Raw genomic sequence first — 25,054 nt, 5'->3', positions numbered from 1 at the left:
TGAATCATCTGAATGGTGCACACTCACACAAGATCAACTGCACAAATCATTTCATATACAAACTGTTTTAATTATATGGGGGGTATTCTGATCCACGTCAATAGATGGCAGTGCAGTGTCCAACTTCACTGAAGAGCAGTGCTGCTAATGCTAGCTAAACAACTACTGAGTGCAACCAATAATCTCATGACCCCCCCCCCCCCCCCCCCCCCAAACACACAGCCAATCACTGAAGATCAAGCAGTCTCAGGATTATTAGAGAATAAACAGACTTTAATGAGAAGAGTGTTACACAAAGGGTCGGGTGGGGCATAAAACATGACACATCATCCAAAGCTGCTTAAAAAAGAAAGAGAGAGTCTATCCTACCATTAACTGCTAAAAACAAGGTTGATGGAGCAGATGGGAGCTGAGAGAGAGAGAGAGAGAGAGAGAGAGACAGACAGAGAGAGAGAGAGAGAGAGAGAGAGAAGAGAGCACGGGCCTCGCTCGGCCACTAAAAACATCAGCGCTGGCAGTTCAATCTCATTTGTTCATTTAATCAAAAGTTCCTGAAACAGATTAAAGATATTTAAAAGGGCAAACAGAGTGACCTTGTGGGAAATCATCTGATTTATATATATTTATATATATATATGTGAATATTGGTGCCAGAAAATGTCTGGAGATGGGAAAGTTCCCACAGAGCTGCCTAGGTTTGATGGTGATGGAGGTCCTGCGTTGCATCTGGTCACTGAGAGGTAAAGCTGCTCATCCTCTCCTCGGGGGAATGTGTGTGTGTTTGACTGCACTGAGGAATGATTGGCTCCACCGTCCACCAATGAGAATCACACAGTGCCACTGTCCTGTGCTGGTCCCTTACAAACACTGTGACATCAGGAAAACACATCCATCTGTAACCCCGCCCCCTCAACATCATCTTCACATGCTCACACGCTCCTCCACCACAAAGTGATCCATTACTCCTCCTCATGAACTAGGAATGTGAATTACTACTTAACAATAAAAACAACATACATCTGGTCTTCAGAAATGGTAAAGACAATCTTTTGAGGGAGAGATAAAACAAAGACTAAAAAAAATAAAAAGCTAGGAATGTTAGCTAAGTGGTTCTGTTTTGAATGACAGAAGATGAAGATGTGTTTCTGTACAGGATCAGAGCCGCTCTTCTCTCCTCCACACGACGGATGAACTCTGAGCCGCTCTTCAGCTCTGAAAGAGAGAGAGAGAGAGAGAGAGAGAGAAGACAAAGCAAACAGTTACTACACAGATCTCTCAGAGCACAGGCATGAGGAGAGTGGGGTAAGATGTGCCACTCTTACTACAGCTAAGAGAACACCAGTCAAACTAGTTCCTCCTAATTATCTGTTAGCCAAAGAAATATATACAGTATATATATATATATATAAAACATATTCATGGTACTTTCTCTTGATTCCTTCACCCACATTCTGAAGGAATCGAGCGAGTCAGTGATTCAGTCAAAGATTCAGATTCAATCACTTGTAATCACTTGACATCCATTCTACACTACTCAAAAAAAAATTGAAAGAACACTTTTCTTTTTTACATATACAGAGTAAGCCCTGGGATATTGATCTGGTCAGTTAATAGCAGAGGGGGTTGCTACTCAGATTCAGCTGCTTTGGAGTTAATTAAATTAACAACAGGTGCATTAGATGGGCAACAATGAGACAACCCTCAAAACAGGAAATGGTTTTACAAGTATAGGCCACTGACATTTTTTCACTAGTTTTGCCACATTTGACTAGGGTCAGTGTCACATGTTGTGATGGTTGCACAGGCAGTCCAACTCCTTCAGGATGGCATCATCAGGGCCGTAGATGTCATCCGCAGGACCGGTATCTGCAAGGAAGAACAGGGTTCGCTGCAAAATGACCTTCAACAGGCCAATGTCTCTGACCAAACAATCAGAAACAGACTTCATGAGGGTGGCCTGAGGGCCCGATGTCCTCTAGTGGGCCCTGTGCTCACTGCCAGGCACCATGGAGCTCAATTGGTATTTGCCATTGAACATCAGAATTGGCAGGTCACAGGTGAGAGCAGGTTCACCCTGGGCACATGTGACAGACGTGAAAGGGTCTGGAGAAGCTGTGGAGAATGTTATCCTGCTATGACCGGTGTGGTCTGGGGAGGCATATCCATAGAGGGACGCACAGACGTCTACAGGCTAGACCAGTGGTTCCAACCACATTCCTGGAGGCTCCCCAATCAGGGCCAGATTAACACTTTGTTGTACCCTGGGCAACAATATTCAAGGGCCCCATCATCACGACCCCGGGATCACCATAATATGGTCATATACAGAATATATTACTGTAATATACAGTAAATATACTCAATACTTCAAATTCTAACTGTCATCAGGTGTATTTTGATTTACAAATATTTAAATGCTCATAGAACTACAAATGCACTACTATGTCCCCTATCAAAGACATTCACTCACATATAATGCTATGAAAACAAAACACATCAGCATCTGTATAATCTGGTAAAATTGACCCACTACATTGAGAGGGAGGGAAATATCCTCCATTTTCACAAAAATGAATAAATAAGCAACCACTTTCAAACCATTGTTTATTTAACAACATTTATTCCCAATAGAAATGTATTGAATTGATAGAGCTATAACAGAAGACCACAGACAACACATCAAGAAACATTTTGGTCCTCAGCTCATTTTAAGCAGAAATCACCCTGACAGGGTGACCCTGTCTCCTCAGAATTCAACAAGGCAATCAAGTTATTAGTCCAACACAAACACTTTGAAATCTGCCAGTTTTCCCTCCACAACAATATACAGCATTTTAATAAAGCTGACACCTCAAGGAAAAAATAAATAAATAAAATGCAGTATCACTATTATCTGCTCATAAACATTTTTATCCTAAGCTCATTTTAACTTGTTTTAAAATAGAACAACAACATATCACAGCACAATTAACCAGTTAAACATTGTAGTGCTACATAAACATTTAGAAATCTGTCAATTTCTCTGAAGAAGACAAGACAGAAATAAATGCTACATAATCTGGCAAAACACACAATTTTAGTCCTAAATAATGAGGAAGTGCATGTTTGAATTTGAAATGCCTTCATTTGGCAAACACATCTTACAATGGCTTTTTTCTGGACTTTGACTGTACAAACTGGTGTATAACATCTTCCAAATCAAGGCCACTAACAAGTTCATGTCCAATAGCTAAAATAGAAAGATAAAAATAAATACTTCAAAACCTGGCAAAACACACAATTTTAATCCTAAATAATTAGGGAGTGCATGTTTGCTTTCATTTGGCATCTTGAAGAAAAGTCCTGGCTAGCTGAGTTGTCCTCGTCGTTGATGGAAGCTGACTTAACAGAACTGTCGGCAACATTAACAGGAGTGAAGAAATTACCTATTTTAGGTATATACTTAAAATTTTCTGCGTTTCTGATGTCCTTTTCCTTTTTTAATTTCCGCTTCACGCTCCCACTTAGCTTCTCCATGTCAGATTTTTATCTGTTGTAGCAACGCCTGACGTAACCCGCTCGGCGTAACATTTGACACACCTCATGCGGACTGACCAATGAGGAGAGGGTCTTAACTTGAGGCCCTCTCTTCATTGGTCATTCCGCATGAGACTGACTCTCAACCGGTCTCAACTCACGTTCAAAGTCATAGGCAGCGCAGCGTCTCTCTGTGCAGCGCAAAAGCCCGTGTTGACAGTTTGTTTAATATAAAGCGGGAGATTACCAGATACAGTATTTTGCTCGTGCCCTTGCTTCCCTGGGCCCTTTAGAGGTCTTGGGCCCCTGGGCAATTACCCAGTTGCCCTTATGGTTAATCCGGCCCTGTCCCCAATACTGCACATTTTGCATCTCTCCTTTGTCTGACACACCCAATTCAGGTCTTGGAGTCTCTACTAATGAGCTGATGAGCTGAATCAGGTGTGTTTGATTACGGTGACATGGAGAACATGCAGTGCTGGGGGCCTCCAGGAACGTGGTTGGGAACCACTGGGCTAAACAATAGCACCATGACTGACATTAGGTATTGGGATGAAATCCTTGGAGCCATTGTCAGACCCCTACGCTGGTGCAGTGGGTCCTGGGTTTAATGCCCGGCCTCATGTGGCGAAAGTATGCAGGCAGTACCTGGAGGATGAAGGAATTTATACCACTGAAGGGCCCCACGCTCGCCTGGCCTAAATCCATTAGAACACATCTGAGACATTATGTTTGGATCCATCAGATGCCACCAGGCTGCACCTCAGACTGTCCAGGAGCTCAGTGATGCCTGGTCCAGATCTGGGAGGAAACACCCCAGGGCACCATCTGTCGTCTCATTAGGAGCACGCCCTGGTGTTGCACCTGGGGGCCATACAACTACGGAGTACCATTTTGAATTGCTGCAATTAAATTTCAGCAAAATGGACTAGCCTGCTGTATCATTTTTCACTTTGATTTTCAGGGTGTCTTTGAATTCAGCCCTCTGTGGGTTGATCACTTTCATTTCCATCAAATGATGTGGCATCCTCTTGTTCCTAACACAGATATCCAGCATGAAACTTCTGATTTTTGAGCAGTGTATTAGCTAATTATTATCTTAAAGTATTTCATAAAGCAGTCAGGAGAACATGAAATATTCAGATCATTAGAAGATAATTACCCCAAAGCACCTGACACACTTTACCCCACAGCTGGCATTCATTTCATAAACACATCAGTCAAATCATTTCCATGACTTTTTTCTCTGATAATTCATTTGATATGTTGTTGCTGAATACATTTGCTTATGCTTATGTTAGCTGATGAGCCCTTTTTTAATAAATGAGGTCAATGACACAAATCATGGCATCTGCTGTGTTAATGATCTTACCCCTCTTAGACTACTGCTCAAAAACAGTGTGCACTCAAAACTAGCTGTCGTTTGAGGAGAGGTGGGAATGTTTGGATGTTCAGCAGCGGTGCTAAACTCAACATGACCTACTGTATCGATGATGACACAGTGTAAACCCAGCGCTCCTCTCTAGTCTCTCTAGCTCCTGATTTTCACATGTTGAAATGAACCTGAATCTGAGCCCGGCCTCCTCGGCTGGTATTGAGTACCGTCAGCCGGGCTCTAGATCTGAACACATATCCTGCAGATATCCTGGCCTGTGAGCAGCGACAGAGCTGTGATATTTCTAATCGCCCACTGTTGACACATCCGGAGGGAAGCGCATCGGCAGCGCTGTGAGCGCCTTTAATCTCTCAGAGGAGTTCATTGTTTGCTGGGGTGGAGGTCACGCTGGAGACGTGACAGCGCTCATATGGGCACTAAAGCACTTCCTCTCAGCGCTGCATCTGTTCATAATGAGGTCCAGGAACAAGCACTGCTGATGGACACAACAGCGCCATGAAAACACAACACATCTAGATGCCTTAAAATCAACAACGCCACCTACACTGCACACCCAGTGACACCAGGCACTCTCAGTCAAAGATGCTGATGAGGTTATTAAACTGGTGAGAATTGGCACACAGATAGAGGGCAGTCTGAACATTAACCACAGCAAATGTGAAGTCTCTAACTCAAACCTCTAGTGCCACCAACTGTCCAAATCTGCACTTACGTTTATGCTAATAACCTCTTAATAAAAGGGCTAAAAACACTTTTTAAAACCTGTTCAAACTCCCCCTCGACTGTTGCTCTGATTTTCACAAAAAAAAATATATATATAAATCTGAAATTTTTAGACCACAGTGAAAAAAAGTTGATTAATAAAACCATTTTCAAATAATACGACAAAAGAACTTGTCAAAAAGCAAACCAAAATTAACTTGGTTATTTATCCTCAGTGCTTTAGCATATTGAGCCCAAATTTGGTGTGTTTCAGCACAGCGCCAACTAGTGGTCAGGAGATATGAAAAACAGCTATTTTTCCTCCTAACTTCTTAACAGTTTAGCCAAATGTCACAAGACTGGTCTCTTTATATTTGGAGCACCATGCAGAGCCAAATGGTATCCATTTTCTTTAATCCATGTTGTCCATTTTAAACTTTGATAAGGCTACAAATGCATTGGTGTACTATTACAAAACCATTGTAATGTCATTGCCACCATGCCCTGAAGATCCTCAAAGTTGCAGGCCAACACTACTGCCATGCTTAGCTCATCATCTTGCCTCTGTTGTGCTTGCCCTTAATTACTGCATGTAGCTTTCTCTATAATAAATACTAATATTTTTCTAATCATTTCATTAAGCAGCAGTGATTAACAAAAACACCACTATGTGTTTAATACTGCAAGGATAATAAAAGTTAGGGATTTAACAATCAAATGATAATACTACTAATTTCTTTTCTTTTTTTTTCAAAGGTGTATGAGGATCCCTTAAAATGAGAGTCCAGTTCAGCACAAATGAGTGTGAATCCACGCTGCTTTAACATGAGAAACTGAGCAGACCCAGGACAGAGAAACACAAAAGGATAGATGACAACAAGAAAAAGGACAAACCAAAGGGGAGAAAGGACAGGCTCTCAGTGGAGGAGGAGGAGGCAGGCCGGAGCAGGAGGAGCCGGTGGTCAGAGCTTACCTGTCCTTCAGTCCTCATCCTCGGCGAGCTCCGTCTCTTTGTGGACCACCACGCGAGTGACAGACATGTCAGGGTGCTGCTCTTTGGCCTCCTTTATAGCCTGGGCCAACGCCTGAGCCCGCCCACAGTAAACCAACACAAACACACAAAAGCAAACAAAAGGTTTAACAAAAAAAAAAAAACACAATAATGAATACACAAGCAACTGAACGCAAACGGATGATGGGAAACATACATGCATGTGAATAACTGCTGCTGGGACCTGCATGAACAGCTCTCAGTCTGAGAGGATGGCAAATGTCACATCGCTATGGTAACCTGTGTGCACGCTCTTAACCAATCAGAAGCTGCGTGCATGTGTGCGTCCTACGACACAGATGGACAAAAACACGGCTCACGGCTAAAACGAGTGCCTGTCGTCATGCGGCTGAGGATCACGAGCTCCTCCACACTACAATCACACCTGCACAGTGTGTGACTCTCTCAACTTTACAACTTCTGCTCGTACAATATCAACCCACTGAGATACTCAATAAACGCTGAGAAAAACCACAAGAAATCAGCCGTATTTAAGGTCAGACTGTATGTAAGGCAACATGATGATATTAGATTGTGAATGATTAAAAAGTCTTCACAATCTGCCTTTATTGAGAGACTGACTGACTTTAGTTATCACAAAGGTTTACTGCATTTTTTAAATCTATGCCAGTGTTAACTTTCAAATTATTTTACTAACATAGCATGTGAGATTTATTTTGTGTAATATTGCACTTAAACTGTCAAAAACCTAACATTCACATAAACACAGTTTCTCTGTCTTAAGAGGAAATAAATAAAAAGAAAATCAGATGTGTGTGAATATACTGAATCAGTGCATTCGGTCTTAAAGTGACAGCAGCCTAATAAAACTGCTGCTGTCTGTACCGTTAATGTGAAGAATAAAAACACACTCACTGCTTTAGCATCGCTTACAACTTTAGTAGATTCAATTAAAATCAATGTATGTTTAATTGAATTTACAGTGAAGACTACATAGTGTTTTGTTTTTATATCTGATTAATTACTTGAATGCTGCTGATAAAAAATGTACTTTATTACAGACTAATCAGATTGTGTCTTGGCATCCTCACTGATGTCACACAAACCAAAGCAAGTTTAAGCAAATGTGTAGATAGATTAAATAAAGTCAGAAGCATCAGGGCAAAAAAACAAACAAACCCTGAGTAGACCATGTTGAAGAGAATGCTAAATAATGAGACAAACCAGTGGAAATGTTTCAGACCAAAGAAACCGGAGACATGTCTAAAAATAGACTCGGGCAAGAATCAGAGTGTGCATCTGGCTTTATACATGTACACAGACGACAGTTGTGTGTGTTTTTGTGTGTGCATCTCACCTGATCGTGATCAATGTCAGAGTCTCCCGTGATGACGATGCGCTTCTCAATGCGAGTTTCTGACTGCCCGCCCTTTAGTGTCTGTCAATCATTAAAGAGACAAACATGATGTGAACTGCACTGAACAGCGGTACAGGATAGCACTTTATCTGCAAGTTTTCAATTTTGATTGTTGGTATAGGTTTTTGCATTAAAATACTAATTCAGTCTAATTCAACTCGCCGTTTCCATTGTAATTATTTGTCACATTGACATTTTCAAAGTAAATTCTATACCAAACATTTTCAGTGTAAATAGGGCTTTGATTTGATGTTGTCTTAAAAAACTGGTCATACATTAAACTCACTTCTGATATTAACCCTCTGAAGTCGATTAAGGCGTATACGCGTTGTCATTTTCTCCTGATAACCCCGAAAAGAACTTAAATTACACTTTCAGTTTTGATCGTACAGATAAGAGCAATACATCAATCGAATCTGTAAAGTTTCTACTTTTTTTTGTATACAGACATAATAACAACAAATCTTTGTGCACTTATAAAATAAAGTGTAAAATAAACTGTAACTCCGTGAATACTCAACGAAGAGACATGAGAGAGATATCTATAGATATTAAACTAAACAAGCTCTATTCAGATTCTAATGTGACCACGCCCTGCGCTGAACGCTCTATTCAGATTCTAATGTAACCACGTCCCCGCGCTGAACGCTCTATTCAGATTCTACTGAGACCACACCCCCTCGCTGAATGCTCTATTCAGATTCTAATGTGACCACGCCCCCGGGCTGAACGCTCTATTCAGATTCTACTGAGACCACACCCCCCGCGCTGAACGCTCTATTCAGATTCTAATGTGACCAAGCCCCCGCAATGAACGCTCTATACAGATCCTACGGAGGCCACGCCCCCGCGCTGAACGCTCTATTCAGATTCTAATGTGACCACGCCCCCGCGCTGAACGCTCTATTCAGATTCTAATGTGACGATGCCACCGCCCTGAACGCTCTATTCAGATTCTACGGAGACCACACCCCTGCGCTAAACGCTCTATTCAGATTCTAATGTGACCACGCCCCCGTGCTGAACGCTCTATTCAGATTCTACGGAGACCACGCCCCCACGCTGAACGCTCTGTTCAGATTCTAATGTAACCACGCCCCCGCGCTGAACGCTCTATTCAGATTCTACTGAGACCACACCCCCGCTCTGAATGCTCTATTCAGATTCTAATGAGACCACGCCCCCGCGCTGAACACTCTATTCAGATTCTACTGAGACCACGCCCCCGCACTGAACGCTCTATTCAGATTCTACTGAGTCCACGCCCCCGCGCTGAACGATGTATTCAGATTCTATTGAGACCAAGCCCCCCGTGCTAAACGCTCTATTCAGATCCTACTGAGACCACGCCCCCGCGTTGAACGATGTATTCAGATTCTACTGAGACCACGCCCCCGTGCTGAATGCTATATTCAGATCCTATTGAGACCACGCCCCTGCGCTGAACGCTCTATTCAGATTCTAATGTGACCACGCCCCCGCGCTCAACATTATTCAGATTCTACGGAGACCACGCCCCCACGCTGAACGCTCTATTCAGATTCTAATGAGACCACACCCCCGCTCTGAACGCTCTATTCAGATTCTAATGAGACCACGCCCCCGCGCTGAACGCTCTATTCAGATTCTACTGAGACCACGCCCCCGCGCTGAACGCTCTATTCAGATTCTACTGAGACACGCCCCCGCGCTGAACGCTCTATTCAGATTCTACTGAGTCCATGCCCCCGCTCTGAACGCTCTATTCAGATTCTATTGATACCAAGCCCCCCGCGCTGAACGCTCTATTCAGATCCTACTGAGACCACGCCCCCGCGTTGAACGATGTATTCAGATTCTACTGAGACCACGCCCCCGTGCTGAATGCTATATTCAGATCCTATTGAGACCACGCCCCTGCGCTGAACGCTCTATTCAGATTCTAATGTGACCACGCCCCCGCGCTCAACATTATTCAGATTCTACGGAGACCACGCCCCCACGCTGAACGCTCTATTCAGATTCTAATGAGACCACACCCCCGCTCTGAACGCTCTATTCAGATTCTATTGATACCAAGCCCCCCGCGCTGAACGCTCTATTCAGATCCTACTGAGACCACGCCCCCGCGCTGAACGATGTATTCAGATTCTATTGAGACCAAGCCCCCCGCGCTGAACGCTCTATTCAGATCCTACTGAGACCACGCCCCCACGCTGAACGATGTATTCAGATTCTACTGAGACAACGCCCCCACGCTGAACGCTCTTATTCAGATTCTACGGAGACCACGCCCCCACGCTGAACGCTCTATTCAGATTCTAATTTAACCACGCCCCCGCACTGAACGCTCTATTCAGATTCTATTGTGAGCACACCCCCGCGCTGAAAGCTCTATTCAGATTCTACTGAGACCACGCCCCCTCGCTGAATGCTCTATTCAGATTCTAATGTGACCACGCCCCTGCGCTGAAAGCTCTTTTCAGATTCTACTGAGACCACCCCCCGCGCTGAACGCTCTATTCAGATTCTAATGTGACCACGCCCCCGCACTGAACGCTCTATTCAGATACTACTGAGACACGCCCCCGCGCTGAACGCTCTATTCAGATTCTACTGAGACCATGCCCCGCGCTGAACGATGTATTCAGATTCTATTGAGACCAAGCCCCCCGCGCTGAATGCTCTATTCAGATCCTACTGAGACCACGCCCCCCGCGCTGAACGATGTATTCAGATTCTACTGAGACCACGCCCCCGCGCTGAATGCTCTATTCAGATCCTATTGAGACCACGCCCCCTCGCTGAATGCTCTATTCAGATTCTAATGTGACCACGCCCCCGCGCTGAACGCTCTATTCAGATTCTACTGAGACCCCCCCCCCCCCGCGCTGAACGCTCTATTCAGATTCTAATGTGACCACGCCCCTGCGCTGAACGCTCTATTCAGATTCTACGGAGACCACGCCCCCACGTTGAACGCTCTATTCAGATTCTAATGTAACCACGCCCCCGCGCTGAACGCTCTATTCAGATTGTAATGTGAGCACACCCCCGCGCTGAAAGCTCTATTCAGATTCTACTGAGACCACGCCCCCTCACTGAATGCTCTATTCAGATTCTAATGTGACCACGCCCCCGCGCTGAACGCTCTATTCAGATTCTACTGAGACCACCCCTCCGCGCTGAACGCTCTATTCAGATTCTAATGTGACAACGCCCCCGCGCTGAACGCTCTATTCAGATTCTACTGAGACCACACCCCCGCGCTGAACGCTCTATTCAGATTCTGTGACCACACCCCCGCGCTGAAAGCTCTATTCAGATTCTACTGAGACCACGCCCCCTGCGCTGAACGCTCTATTCAGATTCTAATGTGACCAAGCCCCCGCGCTGAACGCTCTATTCAGATTCTACGGAGAACACGCCCCCACGCTGAACGCTCTATTCAGATTCTAATGTGACCACGCCCCCGCGCTAAACGCTCTATTCAGATTCTAATGTGAGCACACCCCCTCGCTGAATGCTCTATTCAGATTCTACTGAGACCACGCCCCCGCGCTGAACGCTCTATTCAGATTCTACGGAGACCACGCCCCTATGCTGAACGCTCTATTCAGATTCTAATGTGACCACACCCCCGCGCTGAAAGCTCTATTCAGATTCTACTGAGACCACGCCCCCTCGCTGAATGCTCTATTCAGATTCTCATGTGACCATGCCCCTGCACTGAACGCTCTATTCAGATTGTACTGAGACACGCCCCGCGCTGAACGCTCTATTCAGATTCTACTGAGACCATGCCCCTGCGCTGAACGATGTATTCAGATTCTATTGAGACCAAGCCCCCCGCGCTGAATGCTCTATTCAGATCCTACTGAGACCACGCCCCCACGCTAAACGATTTATTCAGATTCTACTGAGACCACGCCCCCGCGCACAATGCTCTATTCAGATCCTATTGAGACCACGCCCCTGCGCTGAACGCTCTATTTAGATTCTAATGTGACCACACCCCCGCGCTGAACGCTCTATTCAGATTCTACGGAGACCACGCCCCCACGCTGAACGCTCTATTCAGATTCTAATGTGACCACACCCCCGCGCTGAATGCTCTATTCAGATCCTACTGAGACCACGCCCCCGCGCTGAACGATGTATTCAGATTCTATTGAGACCAAGCCCCCCGCGCTGAATGCTCTATTCAGATCCTACTGAGACCACGCCCCCGCGCTGAACGATGTATTCAGATTCTATTGAGACCAAGCCCCCCGCGCTGAATGCTCTATTCAGATCCTACTGAGACCACGCCCCCGCGCTGAACGATGTATTCAGATTCTATTGAGACCAAGCCCCCCGCGCTGAATGCTCTATTCAGATCCTACTGAGACCACGCCCCCGCGCTGAACGATGTATTCAGATTCTACTGAGACCACGCCCCCGCGGTGAATGCTCTATTCAGATCCTATTGAGACCACGCCCCTGCGCTGAACGCTCTATTCAGATTCTAGTGTGACCACACCCCCGCGCTGAACGCTCTATTCAGATTTTAATGTGAGCACACCCCCTCGCTGAATGCTCTATTCAGATTCTACTGAGACCAGATTCTAATGTGACCACGCCCCCACGCTGAACGATGTATTAAGATTCTAATGTAACCACGCTCCCACGCTGAACGCTATATTCAGATTCTACTGAGACCACACCCCCGCGCTGAACGCTCTATTCAGATTCTAATGTAACCACGCCCCCGCGTTGAATGCTCTATTCAGATTCTACTGAGACCACACCCCCGCGCTGAACGCTCTATTCAGATTCTGTGACCACACCCCCGCGCTGAAAGCTCTATTCAGATTCTACTGAGACCACGCCCCCTCGCTGAATGCTCTATTCTACTGAATAGCGCACGGCTTGAATATGCCACACAACAGAACACAACGCAGCGAGACTGTTCTTCAAGTTCTTTTATTTTACTGTTTGCTTCGCGATAAGAGGAATAAGACATAATTCACCCCAAAAAGATGTGATGTGGTTGAGGATTTGAGATTTGGATTTCCTCAGAAAAAAAAGAATGAAGCACTTTATTCAGCAGAGATCATAAACATGAGTAAGTCTCTTTTTATTTATTTATATACTTGTACTAGTTTTCACATAACGTGTAAAAATTTTACTAGTTAGACTTTTTCCAAAGACTTTTTCCAAACTATAATTCCTGACTAAATGTATAATCAAGTGAAACATTATGAAGTTTCAATAACAATATACAATACTATACCATTCAAAAGCTTGATGTAAATAACATAAATGTAACAAATAAAGATAACTAACAAATGTAACAAACAATGCTGTTCTTTCAATTTATCCCCCCTAAAAAACCTGAAAAATATTCTCAGCTCTTTTCAACATTAATAATAATAATAATAATAATAATAATAATAATAAATGTTTTTTGTAGAAAATAAGATTGTTAAAAGGATTTCTGAAGGATTGTGTGACTGGAGTTTTGATGCAAAAAATTCAGCTTTGATTGTTCCTGATAAACTGTTTAACTGCTCCCCCAAGTGGATATTAAAGTATGTTGTGGGATAATTAAATATATTCTAAATAAACTACAAACATAAAATTATATACATTTATTTTGTCCTCACATTCTTTCTTGTAACTCTTCCCTCAGTGACACAGCTGACTGAAAGGCTCATTATGAAGCTCATTATGCAGCTCATTATGCAGCTCATTATGCGGCCCTTTGTCTTCTCAAGTGTAAATCACAATGATATTCATGATAGTTGACGCCTACTCGCATATGACTTTTGCCAACAAAAAGTGTCTTAGAAAATTTAAGTGAGTGAGTAAACAAGATGATTTTCAAATAATTTAGAAAGAAAAATTCTAGGCTACAAGCTCCAGTTCTCAAAACCAATGTTCCAATGTTCTTTATGTGTTCTTTTTGCCTTATTCAAGTGATTTAACATTTTTAGTTTTTCACCAACCACGCATAACATTTATTTTCTCAAAAACACAATCATGTACACACATGCTGCTCACATATTATTACAGCCCAGTTTGTGCTGATTACAGTGAGATTAGACTTTAGCCATTTAGATGTTTATAAGAAACTGAAAAAAACACAAATGTCAGGGCATGACAAAACTTCTCCAGACCCCAAAAATACCCTTAGACTCCAGAGGGTTTAAAATACAAAGGAACCTGCTCAAGCTCAAGTTTGTCTGCTCTGCATCTATAACCCTACTCTTACATGTCAGCTAATATCATCCATCCTGAACAGGATCATTCGTCTCATAACCTCTTACCAGCCCAAATGTCACAGTCAGCGGTGTGTGTGTTACCTTGGTGATGTGTGTGGTGGTGGTGGTGCAGAGTGATTCAGAGGTGATGGTTTGAGCAGTCATGAGAACGCCTGGCTCCCCGTCTCCATTACCATCCAGCTGTCAATCACAGATCAAACACAAACACTCTCAGCACTCTGATGGAAACACAGCTGTGTGATTCTGCACTAATGCAGACCGTTTTAGTCAATGTTGGTGAAGCTATGTCAAAATTATGAGCAGCTTGACAGGATTTAGTTTCAGAGCATTTCAACGCTCTTTTGAAAAAGTAGTGAGCTATAAACTACAAGATAATGGCAAATCACAGCCACATTAAAACTACCTCATGAGGGAATGTATTTAACAAGAGAATATACACACACACACATAGTGAGACAGATATTATGATTATAGATCCAGTGCCATATGTGATTTCTACAATTTCAACGTCACAGGATCACGTGACCCTCTCACCTGCGCGGCCTCGTACGTGATGGTCTTGGTTTCCGTGTGCACGATGGGGACCTCCTTAGTGGATATCTCCGTCTTCTGAGCAGCAAACGTGTCTGAGATCGTAACCATCTCAGTCTTCACAACAGGAGGCTACGGAGAGACAGAGACCGTCAGTTTGATGCACAGGTACATGAGGTGTGCGGTCTGACGTCACAAACACACACACACACCACTGCTACAGAGCTCAAAGAAACACCACTATAGACTAGACGTCTTTGGTATAATGCATGCAGCCTACAAACTGGAAAAAAAGCCAACAAGATTCTATATGTCTGTGTGATGGTACATTAATGCAGTTTTGGTTCCTGTGATCTTTGGCAGTGTTTACAGGACGACACACACATGCAAAATGCCAAAAACACACAGCGATGTGTGGTTATGATATCAGATGTCAATTTATTGAGCTTTTATTTCTATCAATACTTAAGATGTGCGTCATTTATTTGTGCCATTAAATAATTTCAGTGGCATTACTGAAGTTTCTGCTGCTCTCTCTCTACCAGCAGAGTGAAGAATCAATGTAAACCCACTTCTCATAGAAATATGATATCAAGTACATTAGATTAAACATGCATCACAAAGCTCCATGCAACGTTACATGACATGCAGCGTACAAGATACAAGCATGCAGCGACTGTACTGTACTGTGTACAATACTGTGTTCATATATGTGTGTGTGTAGCTGAGTAGGATGGCATAAAAAATCAACTTAAAGGCGAGAGGATGGAAAGACAAACATTAAGACGCTTTCATTTATACTGTAATCGCTTCCTTTAAAACAGGCTAGAGAGAGGTTTCAGCCTTGGGCAGATAAAGCAGGATCTTCGTCCAGGAAGGAGGAAGGAGCGGGAAATGGAAGAGGAGATGAGGAGAAGAGTGGCCGTCTCAGCTCGGGATGTCAATTACCTCCGAACAACAAATAACCTGCGGTAGGTGCTCTGCTTCCACACGAGAGGCGCTGCCGTTCACGATGTGAGGCTCCTCCTCCTCGGCAGTGGGTGGGGCTTCAGCTTTGAGGGCGTGTCCATTGGGAGCTTCGTCCGTCATCAGCCGTGGTTCGTGTGTATGCTCTTCCTCATGAGGCTCTGCTGGTTTTTCTTCCTCCACCACAGGGCCGGGCTCAGCTGCTTCTGCGGATGGCTGTGACTCTATCGCAGAGGGTGGGGCTTGTTGAGTGAGCTCCGCCTCCTGTTCCTCCTCAGGCTCTTCTTTGATCTGCTGGATGGAGATGCTCGTGCTGGGCGGCTGAGCATGGTACTCTGCCTCCTCTTCACTATCGCTGCCCGATGATAAACTCCTCTCCTCCTTGACCTCCGTCTCCACGGGAATCGAAGCCTCAGGGGCGGGGCTCTTGGGTTTGGCTTTAACGACTTCCTCAATGACAACGGTCTCTTCCACAACCTCTATAACCTCTGGCTGGTCGTCGACTTCAGGTTTGACCTCTGCAGTCTACACCAGACAAGCACACAAACACACACGAGGGATGGAGAGAAAAACAAAAAACATAAACCATGACCACAGAAACAAAACTGAAGGAAACAAACTTCCTGCAGACCTTAGTCGAAATCAATGTCACTTGTTGCAAATAAAAACAAGGCTGTGACATAGAGATGTACAGCCTGCTCAATGAGTGCACTTTAGTGGACCTTGAAAACGCATTGTGTTGCGCACTTGAGAAGCAGCAAAACAGTCTACAAGAATTAAACCTGGTCTTAAAACAAGAAAAAAACATCGCCACGGTTCCACAAAGCAGAGGTCGTTGTCTTCTTTAGTTGTGAACAATCCCTATCACTTGCCCTGTCCAAATAGCTACAACTGTGGTCTTTGCACTTGACTACTTATATGACGTATTGTCTGTATTTGGCCCAAGGAAAGCGCACGGCGCAGGTGCACTCAGGGCGTGTCCATATCCACTTTTGCTATTTTAAGGACAGAAAAATGCTCTGTGCGCCAGGGGCCCATTTTTGGAATGGGTTGTCCCTATTCTCTTAATGAGTAATGGGCGTAACGTTCAATAAACCAACCAAAGTGTCATCTCCCATTCCCTTTAAGAGCGAGTTAAAGCGTGCGAGCAGATCATCTACGGGACAAGCAGGAATCCACCAAAGCTTCCCGAGGTGAAGAAGGTGTGGGATGAAGTAGAATTTCATTCATTATTTTAACTAGTAATACGCTGAATTGCAAATAGGTATCCTAATTCTAATACACGCAATGACTATCCATCATTACATTTGTATATGTAGCCTACACAATAATTTTGTGTAACTTTTGTTTTTAATATTTGGCATGTTTGTGTGATGCATCCCTGTGTGTAATAAGCAAAGTCAATGTGCACTGTGGACCCACCCAGAGGCATTTTCTACCAACGCACTCTTTGAATAACCCAAAAATATTGCGCCATTGTCTTTAGACTTTAGACCAGGTTTGAGTTGGTCTATGTCGCAGTCTATTTTCAGCTCCTTAAAATAGCAATGCGCCAGCAATATACGCCTGAACACAACTCTTTTTTTTTAGACCAGCACGCCCATGGGCGCACAAATGGGTGCAAATGCGTTTGCTAATTAAACGACGTGGCGCTGGACAGGAAAATGCGAACTGCGTTGGACTTTTTTTCCGGCGTTGCATTGCGCCGGGTGTATGATAGGGCCCATGGTGTATTAAAAATGCAATTGTTTGCAGAACTTCTTTTTTGGTTTCAATACTTTGCATTTTAAAATCAACTAAATGTCTGTTCAGTATTCAGTAGGGATATAACAGATAACGATTTACTTAGTGGTGCTCCTAATTAAGCGACAAAGAGGAGTTGCAGCTGTTGTACAAAATGAATATACTTGTCTTTGCACCAATTAAACATTTAGATGTTTTTCTTCAAACAAAATAAAGCTACTGAGTAAGCATCAGACTGAACACACTGTACATCTGTCCCTCACAGCACTGCTCTCATTTGTGCCGAATCAAACATCCATAAACACTGCAACACCACACACATACAATCAACAAGCAACACAATGAGAAAGAGAGGATCATAACAAGCTGAGAGATGGATGAATGCATGGACAAACAAACAGATGATCAATCTGGTGAAGATGAGAGAAGAGGGCTGGATTCATGATGTCTGCAATGGAAAAGGTTGAGATGTGTGTGCAGTGTTAGGTGTGTGTTTGCTCAGGTGATGTTAGGTGTTAGGCTGAGCGAGGACGATGACCACCTTGCTGGTGTCTCTGCTGTCCGTCCCGGGACCGGGAGGGGTTTCCTGTGGAACCTGGAAGTAATCATAGGACACAGTCACTCAAACACACGCTCTCAGAGGAGTCCTTCACGGGACGAGACCCGATCACAGGAGATGCATTGAGACACGTGTCTCTACTGACCGCTAGTGATCGGATGACCCCAGACAGCAGGGGGAAAGAGAGTAAACGGGTTTGAGACGGCATGCAGCAGTGATGCTAGTGAACAGAAACATCACACACACACGACGGCAGTGATGTAATGATGTGCTCATGATGTTGTTACTGGATGTTTATGACCAGTCCCTCTAGAGCTGTTCTCATGTGTGTGATTCACAGACTGGTGTATGCGTGTAGAAACTGAGCTGTAGCTCTCAGCTCTCATTCATATTGTGGCATATAATGACAATATAACCACGGTTTGATTTTGATGGCTTTGTTGTACATTTAGTTAAATTTGTAGTCCATTTCTGAACTGCTGTTAGATGTATAAGAAATAATTAATGCATCTATAGACAACTGTTCAAAAGGTCATTAAATATATACAGTATATAAATACTATTATTAATCTAGGATGCATTAAATTGATCAAAAGTGACAGTAAAGACATTCTATTTTAAATAAATGCTGTTCTCTTGAACATTCTATTCAACAAAGAATTCCAAAAATATATTAGTATCACAGTTTCCACAGAAATATTGAGCAGCACAACTGTGTTTAACATTGATAATAATCAGAAATGTTTCTTGAGCAGCAAATCATCATATTTTCATGATTTCTGAAAATATTTTAATCAAATAAATGCAGCCTTGGACATCTTAAAAGCTTAAAAAAAACCTTACTGACCCCAAACATTTGAACAGTAGTCCATTATTTCTATATGTTCCCACACACACACACACACACACACACACACACACACACACACACACACAGTGTTTCTTCACACATGAGCGAGGGCTGGATCAATACCAACGGCCAGATCTGAGCATGAACTTGGTTTGCTTTAATGAGGTGCAGACATGTGGCAGAAGAGAATATAAGCCGTAAGCAGTTGCATGAAGACAGAGTGTCAGACAGCAGAAGTGGTAATGGCCGAGACTTTACTGGCCTCAGCTGGAGCGGCTGTGGTACTGCAGGAGGCAGCCAGCCCAGAGAAGCACGCCTTACTCAGAAAGAGAGAGGTGAGCTCCTCTTCCAGACTCTACACGGTAATCAAACCACAGCCAAGGGCAAGAGGAGGACAACAACAGACACAGAAACAGAAGAAACAAGAGAGAGAAACACAAACCACTTCAGTGATTCTACAGAGTGAGGAGAGAACAGCTAACACAACATGCACACACAAACACACACTCTACAGGAATAGCAGCAAAGCATTTTAACATGAACAGAGTGTTTGTAACCCAGAAACCACAACGGGTGCAAATAAAATGCATAAATCACTCACATGCAAAAATGTGCAATATAGTCATTGGCAGGAGCTGATCATTTAAACTGACTGATAAAAGAGTAACTTTAAACCATATTCAAATCAACAGAGGGAGCATGTGCGCAGCTGAAAGAGACAACGTGACAACTGAGCAAACCTGAACAATAAGAGAAGCACACGAAAACACAAATCATTCATGAGCAGTGAGGAAACCAAAGGACAGAATGAGCAAATGTACAGCATGAACTCAAAGAGCCAATCAGAGTGAGAACTGCCCTGCCATTGGCTGGAGGCGTGTGTGTGTGTGTGTGTGTGTGTGAGTGAGACAGTTGGGATTATGGGTCTTCTTCTTAAATCTACTTAAGACTCAACCAGACAATGTTGGCAGGTGTTAGCGAGGCATCTCAGAGGCACTGAAGTGTCTCTCCTCCACGGACAGCGTCCGAGCAGCCATTCTAGTCATAACAGTGGAGAGAGAACCAAAGGTCCAAAAGTATTGTTCCAAAAAAGGAATCAAATCTGATTTTGTGCAAAAAATGATTTTGTTTTGCTCAAGCATATCATTTCATTTTGTTATTTTTTTAAGCCCGATGTGTTTTTGGAAAACCCTACAGCAAGTTTAATGACTACTCACGATTCAAACATATTCACCTCCTTTCTGGAACAATTTTTGCAAATTCAGACCAATGCAATCAGATTCACAATGAGATTCAATTGAATTTTAAATGATTCAATTCTAAGTGCATTCATACAGTACTAGATATGAATGCTTCTGTTAATGTGTTTTAAGTAATAAAAAGAGTAAACATTAAATGCATGCCCATACGGGCTAGTTAGATTAGAACAAAGGGTGCAATGTTCTGGTAAAAAATTAAATGAAATAGTGCTAAGAACACCTTGCAGACTATTCCATACTTTGCTTTTCTTTTTTTTCTTTTTTTAAAGACTGAAACAAACGGGTACCAATTCAAAAATACAGGTTTTAAGATCAATGTGATCGATCACCCTGGACCACAAAATCAGTCATAAGGGTCTTTTTTTTTTTTAAATTGAAGTTAGATATGTGATATGGTTTGTTCGGAGGACAACATTTGTCTGAGATATAACTATTTGAAAATCTGGAATCTGAGGGAGCAAAAAATTCTAAATATTGAGAAAATCATCTTTAAAGTTGTTCAAATGAAGTTCTTAGCAATGCATATTATTAATCAAAAATTAAGTTTTGATATATTAACAGTAGGACATTTACAAAACCTCTTCATGAACATGATCTTTACTTAATATCCTAATGATTTTTTTTTTGACAGTAATTGACCAATACAGTGTATAGTTGTCTATTTCCACAAATATACCTGTGACACTGATGACTGCTTCTGTGCTCCAGGGACACTGATATGCATTGGCAGGATTTGTAAATGATGCATTGACTAAAATAATGAATTGTTACACCTCATTATTCAGTGTAATATTAGAAAAAAACTTATTTACGCAATATTTTCCCAACTGTCCCACAGTGCAACAGAAAACCCCCAGAGTAAACCAGCTTGTCAGCAGAGCAGTGTAGAGCGAGGGGCATGCAGAGCGTCTGAGGAGGCGTCCGAGTCCCGAGCAGAAGCACACGTACCCCATGAGCCTGCAGACGCAGAGAGGTGACAGGGCTGCCCGACAGGTGCTTGTCCCACTGACTGGGCCTGGGCTCGGGCCTAGCCTCCATAAAACTGCGCTTGAGCTCGCTAATGCTAGCCTGATGTTTCAACACATCCTCCTGGGTCTTATCCAAGTCCTTATCCATGAAGCAGGCAGGAGGACAAAGGGACAACCAACAACCAGCACATTAGTCATGGAGAGAGCAGAGTCTTGTTAGAGTCAAACCTCACTGCTCCCCGACGCACCCCTGAAGACCACGAGTCCTGAGCTCCCTTCAGCACAGATAGATAGCTCATGATGTTAACAGAAGCTAGCTAGACTTGGACCAGAGCTGTCAGCTTCTGGAACATCTTTCAATAACCAATGATATCCAACGTTATTGCTTTAGTAGTAATTTGAGACAAAAGAAAATGAGGTTGTGAGGGACAGAATTACACACTGGTAAGGCCCTGATATACTAGTGAAAATGTAGAATGAATGGGGTGTGACATCATTACAAACAAATTCTGGTTCATCTGGAGTTTGTTTAGATGGCACACATTCATTCACCCACTAATTCTTCTGTTCTAATGGTGTAACATCATTGTGAATAAACTGGCTAAAACTAAATTCATCTGGAGTTTCTTGAGTGGTTCCACACGCTCGCCAGTGCATACTTTCAAATCACCAAAACAAACTTTAATTAACCACCCACTTTTTCTAGGGATTTATTATTGGAACATTATTGGAATCAGCAAAAAAATTAAAAAGGCTTAAAAAATGTAAACATCGGCTGATTAGAAAAAATATGTGCTCGGGGTGTGATAGTGCTAAGATCAGGTCAGTTGTGTGCTCATTCTTGAAGTGAACTTTTGCCTGAATTATGATCCGATTCACTGTTTTGCATCGCTGCATTTAACTGGAGAATGCATGTAAAGAATGATGCATCCGGTGCAGGAGTCAACCATTTCTAGGCGCAATGCTGTTTTATTTACTTAAGGGGCACTGTTGGCCTACTTCTAATAAAATGAAAGTAAAATACACAAATCTCATTAAGAGGTTTCTGAATAAATAAAAGTAATTTGTTTATAATTTTGGCACAGGAGAGACGTGGTGGAGTTTCAAAACAAAGGGAAATATATACCGGTATCGGCCAAAATGATTAGAAAAATATTGGATATCAGCAGAAATCTAATATCGTGCATCCCTAAATTTATTTTATTTGTATTTTTTTATTACTGAACTGTTAAAAAAAACCAAAACAAACCTGGTTTCAGTGAGATTTACTTTTAAATGACATCACACATTCTTTTTAACAATATGTTCTTCAGTTCTAATGGGTGTAACATCACTTCTGAATTAATCAGGCTAAACCAAAGCTCGTTTGGAGTTTGTTTTGGTCGTTTCAAATAGTTTGCCACTCTAGACTTTTCAGGAAACCAATTGCAAGCACTATATTTTTGCTCAGGTTTTCCAACTTACTTTAACTTTTTTTAACGAAAAACATTTTTGGAGTAAGTATAACAATCTTCATATCTCCCACATCCAGGTGTTCATAGTGCTGCTGACAGAACATTGCAGAGCTTTTGTGGAAAGATGCTAAAAATAAGCTCAGGGCCAAAAACAGTACTATTGCTCTGACTGTACGTCTGTCCCTCATTTTCAATCATATCCAGTGAAATAAGCGGTCTACTTAAACTAAATAAGATCAATCAGTCTTTCACATCTGAAGGACCCTGGCAATCCCAGTATGTGTGGTTCTGGTGGACCAGTGGGATCACAAGGGTCAGGTGAGAGGTCAGAGGTCAGCGTCTGTGGGGAGCAGTGAGGCAGGACTAGTTTACACACTGAGGACTGGAGCCAAAGACACACAACTGAGTGCACCCTCATCTAAAGCTAAAGAAAACACTTTCTCTCTTGTTCCAGTTTAACATGTAGAGAATACCAAGTCATCAGTAGACTGACACTGTGATTGATCTGTTTGCCTTTTAACTATTAACTACTAGTGTTTGGTGACGTGGTCTCACACTTCAGCTTTAAACACTGACATTTAGGCCACATTATCCTGGTAACCACAAACCAAATCCTGTCTGTGTCTGTGTCAGGGCTCGTGAGCTGGGTGTCTTTGGCACTGACAGGGTCACCCCAGGATGAGTAAATCCATTCAGTTATAAAATTAAATGTAAACGATCACCACAACCAAAGCAGAAAGTCACTTGTCTGGTTAGGGAAATACTATTAGTGTTGCTATAAGAACCATTCTCACATGAAATTTACACAAATGTTAAAAACACCATGTATCACGCACATTCAGTTCACCCACTTTAACATGCAGCCCCCCCCCCCCCCCCCCCCACCACACACACACCCTCACTAATGCATGCACACAAAGCCTGAGAGAGGAAGAGTGAGAGGCAGCCCAGGACAGTAGCCACAGAGGGGACACATGTCCACCATCCATTATGCTTTTGCTTTGTGTCTTTTTCATTGATTACATACAACATACGAACCTCCAACATTAAATTGCTATGTCTGACATATATATTTTCCCCCTGCACTCTCAACTTGCTCTGTGGATTACAAATGAGAACACATTTGAACAAAAAGTAAAAAGACAGATGGTAATGAACTAGTGTCAAATCTGATGAACATCTCTGATGAGAAGGAAATGTTGCATAATGGAAAATGAAAGTCTGAGAGCACCAGCAAAAATGCTTCTAATGTGCAATTTTCACTGCTGATTATATTTTCAGCAAATCAATATGTGTTGAACTGAAAACATTCTTGAATTTAAGCCAGCAATTTCCAGCATTAAACTGATCTTCAATCTCAAATTCCTAATGTGCTTTCAGACCTTCTGATGTGACTGTAGGCTGATGCAGTTCGGTTCATACGTGACAATACTGATTTCCTGATCTGTATCAGGGTTCTTGGAAGTAACCAACCTACAGGCAAATCAGCATTTGATCACAAGTCATCATCTAGCACTGCTCAGCCAGTCAATCAGCAAATTACTCCAGAGAGCACACATGATTGGAGCCGGATTTGCAGTTGTAATTACAGAGAAAGCACAGGATAACAGCAAATAAAAACAATCAACACAACAAAGCCAAGATTCCACATCCTCAAACAACCATGATGCAAGAACCCCATCACTGTCAATTGGACAAAAACATGAAATTAAAAAAGACAGTGAATTACAACAATTTGCATCTTAAACAAAAGTGAAAGACCTTTCTCTCAGGAGCGCCAGTGCCATCCATCTGCTTATGCCACCGGAGATAAAAGATGAAGATTAGTTAAAAACATGTCCTACAATACCTCTGGACTGTGTGCTAATTATATGAATGTGTTTACAGATGCATGCTGGGAAGGTTAGCAGACCTCAAAGGCCATTTCAGAGGTGATGGATGTGGCTGCATCCACGTTTGGCTCCTCCATGACCTCCACCTGTGGACTCTAATTGGTGGAATAATGGACAGAATAGTCTGAAAAGGTGAAATGGATGATGGGAAGGGCCTGAATCCCTAATCAAAGTGAAAAGGAGTGAGTCCTGAGCTCTGGAAAAGGCTGGTTTGTGTGAGAACATGCTTTTCTGTTTGAGACGCTTAGAAAATACCTGAAGGACTTTAATAAACTCAAGAGGGAAATCTATCCAAAATACATATAAATCTTCCGTTTAGTGTAAGATTAAAGGGGTCATATGATGCGATTTCAAGTTTTTCTTTGTCTTTGGAGTGTTGCAAGCTGTTTGTGCATACCATATTTTTCGGACTATAAGTCGCATCAGTCCAAAAACACAGCATGACGAGGAAAAAAACAAGTGGCACTGGACTATAAGTCGCATTTATTTAGAACCAAGAGAAAACATTACCGTCTACAGCTGCGAGAGGGCGCTGAGCAGCATA

At 42.8% G+C, this 25,054-nt stretch overlaps 1 protein-coding gene across 15 annotated transcripts in view; it reads right to left on the bottom strand.

The window, feature by feature from the left end:
• Positions 1–252: 252 nt before the first annotated feature.
• LOC132107147 (band 4.1-like protein 2) overlaps positions 253–25,054 on the bottom strand; it is a 50,695-nt gene continuing 25,893 nt past the window's right edge. Inside the window, exons 11-22 of one of the 15 annotated variants that reach the window (XR_009424233.1) lie at positions 24,531–24,605; positions 24,380–24,412; positions 23,657–23,716; positions 21,145–21,303; positions 18,070–18,123; positions 15,768–16,310; positions 14,823–14,951; positions 14,370–14,468; positions 7,984–8,064; positions 6,588–6,699; positions 1,074–1,212; positions 253–1,024 (exon numbers count right to left, since the gene is read on the bottom strand). Coding sequence is in view for 14 of the 15 variants with exons in the window: in XM_059513367.1 (XP_059369350.1) it covers positions 6,595–6,699; positions 7,984–8,064; positions 14,370–14,468; positions 14,823–14,951; positions 15,768–16,310; positions 18,070–18,123; positions 21,145–21,303; positions 23,657–23,716; positions 24,380–24,412; positions 24,531–24,605 (1,338 nt within the window). In the remaining variant the exon portion in view is untranslated. Of the gene's footprint in view, positions 1,213–6,587; positions 6,700–7,983; positions 8,065–14,369; positions 14,469–14,822; positions 14,952–15,767; positions 16,311–18,069; positions 18,124–21,144; positions 21,304–23,656; positions 23,717–24,379; positions 24,413–24,530; positions 24,606–25,054 lie in introns of all 15 variants that reach the window. The other 14 variants (XM_059513367.1, XM_059513363.1, XM_059513368.1 and 11 more) reach the window with 14 other exon arrangements.

Source organism: Carassius carassius, chromosome 27, assembly GCF_963082965.1.
Source record: "Carassius carassius chromosome 27, fCarCar2.1, whole genome shotgun sequence".
NCBI lineage: Eukaryota > Metazoa > Chordata > Actinopteri > Cypriniformes > Cyprinidae > Carassius > Carassius carassius.
The sequence above is the reverse complement of the archived record's forward strand: the minus strand, read 5'-3'. Positions and strand labels throughout refer to the sequence as shown.